Source organism: Aulonocara stuartgranti (genome assembly GCF_965226115.1).
Source record: "Aulonocara stuartgranti genome assembly, chromosome: 6".
Taxonomy (NCBI): domain Eukaryota; kingdom Metazoa; phylum Chordata; class Actinopteri; order Cichliformes; family Cichlidae; genus Aulonocara; species Aulonocara stuartgranti.
In genome coordinates this window covers 22688499-22694779 of record NC_138944.1, presented here as the reverse complement: position 1 = coordinate 22694779, position 6281 = coordinate 22688499, and the positions used below count along the sequence as shown (strand labels likewise).

General features: G+C 37.7%; 1 protein-coding gene and 1 long non-coding RNA gene across 2 annotated transcripts; both read left to right on the top strand.

Moving 5' to 3' along the window:
• Positions 1-2874: 2874 nt before the first annotated feature.
• LOC309707870 lies at positions 2875-3538 on the top strand. The gene is made up of 4 exons (XR_014277107.1): positions 2875-2997; positions 3108-3201; positions 3287-3397; positions 3472-3538. It is a non-coding gene; the product is annotated as an uncharacterized lncRNA (long non-coding RNA).
• A 58-nt stretch (positions 3539-3596) lies between these two features.
• On the top strand, positions 3597-4556 carry LOC309708644 (uncharacterized protein; the record flags this gene model as incomplete). Its single annotated transcript, XM_082536872.1, has 4 exons — positions 3597-3698; positions 3794-3965; positions 4063-4190; positions 4299-4556. 4 exons carry the CDS (start codon positions 3597-3599, stop codon positions 4554-4556), a joined length of 660 nt encoding a protein of 219 aa, XP_082392998.1.
• Positions 4557-6281: the final 1725 nt, after the last annotated feature.

Below are 6281 nucleotides of genomic sequence, written 5' to 3'. Positions count from 1 at the left end.
CTGTCACCTACTACACTTTTAACAGTGTTTTAGCCGCGAATGTCGCGCCGTAATCTTCACATGTCTGGTCAGGTTGCCAACATAGAACATGTTTGCAAAAGTGCTCAGATGTTTTCAGAGATTTCACTAGCTCTGCTAACAGTTAGCATGCAGAGTGCACCCAGGGGGTTACGTTAACCGGTTTGTTTACATATTCCACTCTCCGTGTTCCACATGTTGCATTCGCAGATTCTCATTTTCACCGAACGATCGTCTCTTTCCGCCTGGTTTTGTGTCTCTGTGCTTCTGCAACATAAAAGAACGAGCTGACATTTTTCTCACGAAACCAGCGATCAGCTCAACAGACCCTCAGTTTACCTGCATGCAGACGGAGGTCAGACAACAATTTTACATGTATGATCTTAAAACAGGACACAGCCACTATACGTGCTGCACAGTAAAAAATGGAGTGTCAATATTTCAGTGTAAACCCATTTTAACCTAGAGAGAGTATATACAACTCTGTGAGGAGTAAACCAGCTCTAACGTCAGAGTTAAAAGTCAGTGTAAAGTTCTGTAGACACGGAGTGAAGACATAACTCCACACAGTGTTGATTAGTACCAGTCCGCAGGCGTGTGCGGTCTGAGAGCTGTGACGCACGCGGAATTTTCTCCGAAGAGCTACCACAGTTAGGTAAGTTAAGTTAACATTCCCATACTGGTAACATTGTTTAGTAAGTATTTTTAAACTAAATAGCTCTTTATAGTTACACTGATGTCGAGTGAGGACATGTTAGCAGCATTTACCCATAGGTTTAATGATATTGTCGAGTAGCTACATGCTAACCGTTGCTAAAAGTTCAAATGTTCGTTATCCTCTCACTTTGTTAAGATTAACCTAAAACACGTTAACTATGTATTTCTTCTAAGTGCAGCTTAGATAATATTATTGTCACATGTCTAATGGGATAGTTTTAGCAACTAAATTACCGTTTATTAGTAAGCTAATAATCGCTAATTAGCTTCGAAGGAACTATCAGAAAAAGTGGGTAACATTACAATAAAGTTTACTCTACTGATTTATATTCTTTTAAGCAAATGCCAAAGGCTTACACTAATTTAGAATTAATTCAGATTATTTTGTATAAATTAATTGACAGCAATGTTAATGATATGTTAATATACATTAATTGTTCACAGAAATAAAGCGAATTGCAGTAAGAGCGACCAATACTTGATAAGTAGACTAAAGTTTGTCATGGTTCGAATTTGAGGAGAAAACAAACGACTGCATGGTCTCTCAGTTGATGTCAAAATAGTGATTTTATTATACATATGTACATATGGGGAAGATGAGCATCGCAAGCCGTTAAGAGCCGATCTCCCCCTCTCACCCCTCTCACAAGGCTTTTATTGCAATGAATGACGTCACAGTTAGATCTTACTAGAAATGATAACACTTCCCCTCAGTCAGAAAGTTCTCCTTATATGGCCTCCAGATATTTCCACTCCTCAGTCTCTGGGAATCTAACCAATTGTGTATACAGTGTGTATTTTGTGTAATTGTGGGTTTAGGCCAAAGAAAGTTGAGTGTCCTTATCTGACTTACTGGGTCCGCCTGGAGCTACAGCTATGCTGGTAGAGAATTACCTTGTAGCCGATTTACTAAGAATGATATGATGAATGATACAATGATATATTGCTGATAAACTGATGCAGACTCATGAAGTAATAATGAAATAATAACAGTGCATGTAAATGATATCAGTGAGATTAAAATGACATACATTATCCTAACAACTCCTTTGATCTCACATATAAGGTAACATATGATAACAAAATAATCTCCACAAGTTATTAAACAATATTAGATGTTAGTCACACTTGGTCCATTTGCAGTAACACTGGTTGATAAAGGATCTTTATTAGCAGTTAATCTGTTACTTATTTCTTCATGCTGTAGCTGTTAAGTAATATTAACTTTTAACTGCTTCTATGTTGTATAAAAACTAAAGCTCTAAAGTACATCCACAGTCTTAAACTCTTTCCTTTATTATTTTTTTCTCTTTTGTTTTGTGAACAGAATATGTTGCTGCGTGTTTTGTTTGGTGGGGAGCAGAAGTATGTTAGGCTGTCTGACCTGACATTTGATGCTTTCATGAAAGAAGGTTATAATAATCAGGATAAAACAAGATAACAATGTTTACCTGGTCAATATACAAGCTTAATTATAAGCTTAATTATATTCTTACTCAACTACCTAAGTTGATAATTGTTTCTACTTCAACAATGAATGAGAATTACCTATATTCTTAAGCTTCATCTCATCAATATTTTGTGAAGACATAGCCTTACTCTACCATTTGATAAGAAAATGCATGGCCTTTTTTTTTTTTTTTTAACAATTTCTGTGACCAGTCTGACACAGAAGTAGACGCAGAGGTGTTTGAAGAAATAGTGAAGGGGTCACCTGTAACCTTCCGAGTCATGCTGAGCAATGAAGAACTTGGTAATCACTCACATACGTATATGTTTATATGAAATTTAAAGGTTGAGATTGAAGCATTAACAGTTAAATTTAATGCTTCTGCTTTGGTCATGTTCCTTAATGCACAGGTGTATCTCTGTCATCATCATCTTCTCCATCGGATGATACAATCATTCTAAACTTCACAATGTGTGAACCTCCTGAAGAAGCAGCAAACACTGAAGGAAGACAACCTAAAAGGCCATGCCATATAAACTATGAGGCAAAAGCTGTGGGTAGTGAACATTGTTAGTCTAATTTGCATGTTCGATGTGAAGTGTTTTTATGTAATCGTTTTCCAGTTTTTCTCAAGGTTTAAAAAATTTCTGACTTCATATTTTATGTCTATTTAAGTTGATTGGAAAAATCCTAACAACAAAGCCTGGTGGTGAACACATCATACAAGAGTATGCAAAAACCAAATCTCTGACAGATGCAACTAGAAGACAGATGATAAACATACTTGCTGCTGAGATGACAGAAGCACATGGGTAAGAATCATAAATGTAGTCTATAAAGAAACATTTTTAGTATTGTATTATTTTTAATTGTGATGTTCAATGCCAATTGAGTGACGGTCATCACTGAATTTATACATTAGGACATCTCCCCCTAAAAGTGTAAGAGTGATGTATGCGCAGGGGATTGTTGCTCTGTTTCCATATCTGGAAGACCCATATTCACAACATGGATATGTAAGTAAAGGGGACTTTGCAACATTAAACACATAGTTGCCCTCAGAAATGTTGATAACATTCTGCTTGTATTTAATTACATAAGAACATTACTATGATCCAGAGAGCGGTTCAGGATACCTTACGTGGTGGTTGAAGACAATTCAAAGAAAAGCTGCAGAGGAAAGAAGTGTCTCACTTTCCAAATCTCCTAAAAGTAAGTTCACTTGTGATTTAAATGATTCTGATATAATTTGTAGGCAGGAGTCAATCAAATTGTTTTTTCTTAAGTTGGCGGGCCAGGCCGTGGTCGATCCAGACCACTCACCACTGAGACAGTGTTATCAGATGAGGATGTAAAAGCAGCTATTGCTCTTTTAAGACACTCTGCTGATGAAGACACTATCCGTGAAAAGATGAAAGCTACCTTCATTTATCGGCATTCAATGGTCAGCGATGATAAGAATGCAGCAGATGTCTTCATAGTCTTCCTGCGGTTTCTGGACACACCAGGACTGGTAAGACATCTTCATTTGTTGAATCACTGAAATATTCCATGCAGCTTGCAATTTCACTCATTACACCTCTCTTATCTTCTATTTTTGCATTATAGATAGAACAAGATTTCAGACTCCTGTTTGATGAGGTCACTGCCAACAAATTCTTGGAGAGGTGGCCCATCGATCTCAAATCAAAGATTGTAAAGGAAAGTCATGGACTTGTACCCACCTCGGAGCTCTTGGAGTTGATGTGCAATGCTGAGTCAGCTACTGAAGTTGAGAATGGTATGACTGACTGTTTTTATTTGCCATTGTTGGTTATATAGGCAATTCTGTCTATTGAATGTATTTTTGGAGTAATTCTTTGTTTATTCGTCTGTAGGCTGGGACAGTGACATGTCTGCTATCTTGCTGCTGCTACATCTGCTACCGCCATCTGCACAAGGGCGAAAGAGACCAGGAAAGATGTCTGCATCTCAAGCTGTCGATAACCTCATCAAATTCCTAAAGGTATGCTATTTAAAACATATATTCCATCACTGCCATTGTAATGTACAGTAAGGTGATCTAATCTAATGGGATAGTCACTAAATACTGCTGTTTAATGTGTTGTTGTAGGCTGGAACCAGTGTACAGCAGCATCTAGACAACATCACCCGAAGCAGTCAGCCCTACCTTCTTGCTCAGGGACCCACAAGAAGCAGCATTCACACCTTCTTCATTGTGATTGACAAGCATGCACTTCCATGTAAAGCGACAGGTTCAGTAGGAGCCCTTGATGAACTCTTTAAGGCTCATTATGTCTTTGATACGTCATACAGTTCATCCCTGACCAACTTTTTCCACTTTTCTGCAAACAACCATTTACAACATTGATGTTGGGGAAACAAAGCAAACTCCCAGAGTTGCGAGCAAGAATGGTGCGTTAGTATCCATTGAGATCCAAATAATGAAGTGCTTTCTTTGCAAAAGTGATCATGGTAGACCAAACAGCCTTGTAAAACACCTTAAGGTAATTCATGGTCTCTGTACTGGGAGGACACTATATCTCAAAAGTGGCCAAGTGGGATGCTCACGTTCTTTTAGTAGTTTTTCTGGCTTTAGAAAGCACCTGAACAAATGCCACGTAAGCAGTTCATTTGATTCTGCAGAACTAGATTTTTCACCAGTTCAAAGTGTTACGGACACAAGTACTACTGCTAATGTTGATGTGGTGCCTGAACATTTAGAGGCTGAGTCGGAATTATCTTCAGCAGACCTTGTAAATAGTTGTGCAGCTGTTATTTCTGATCTAAAGGCAGCAGGTGTAGGCCAAAGTGTAGTGAATTCCATGGAAGAGATTGTTCAAGATATCCAACAACATGCTAAAGAAACAGTCATTAAGCATGTATTTAGTAATGAAAGAGAAACAGAAATGTGCAAGAAAATTGAAGCATGTTTTGATGAGTTAGAGAATCCTTTCTCAGTTCTTAATTCTGAGTACAAGAGGTCAAAATATTTATCAGACAAGTGGGAAACTGTAGAACCAGTTGAATGTGTAATTGGCTCAAGATTTGACACAAGGCGAAATAAAAAGACTGGAACATATGATCAGGCAGTTGTTCAAGATAAATTCATGTATGTTTCAATTTTATCAACATTGGAATCAATATTTAATATCAATATGTTGGAGAAATGTTGAAAAAATCAGACACTTGTGATTCAAGACTCAGAGATATTTGTGATGGATCTCTATTGAAGACTCACCCTCTTTTTTTCAACAGAAAAGCACACAGTTCAGATCCAAATGTTCTATGATGACTTTGAGGTTGCAAATCCTCTTGGTTCCAAGCGAGGTATTCACAAGTTGGGTGCAGTATATTTTACCTTAAGAAACTTCTCTCCCAAATGAAATTCTTTTTTGGCCAACATACACCTTTGTGCCTTATTTCATGCACAAGATCTGAAACGTTATGGTTTTAGTGAAATTCTTGCTCCTATTGTTCGAGACATTAAAGTGTTAGAGAGCGATGGTATTGAGATTCCACTATTCGGTGGTTATGTTCGTGGTAGTGTGGTACAGGTCACTGGTGATAATTTAGGCTTACATAGCTTGTTTGGTCTGGTGGAGTCTTTCAGTGCAAGGTACTGTTGCAGGTTTTGTTTAGCTGAAAAAGATGACTTTCAAACAGAATTCTCTGAAGATTCCCCCAAAATAGTGTTGCGCACCAAAGACAACCACACTGCTCACTGTCAGGAAATGTCTAATAATCCATTGCTTCCTTATGTTTTTGGTGTAAAGAGTTCATGCTTATTGAATTCACTGACATATTTTCACACAACTGAGAACTTCTCAGTTGATGTGATGCATGATGTTTTGGAAGGAGTGGCCCAGTACGAACTGAAGTTATTGTTTTTGTATTTAAAAGAACAACATCTTACATTGGGAGAACTGAATTTGAGAATACAAAGTTTTGATTATGGATTCATGGAGAAAAACAATAGGCCAGTAGCTGTGAATTTAGGTGGAGAGTCTAATGATCTGGGACTGAATGCTATTCAGACATGGTGCTTACTGAGGAATGTTCCCCTCATGTTTGGAGATTTGGTAACCTCTACTGA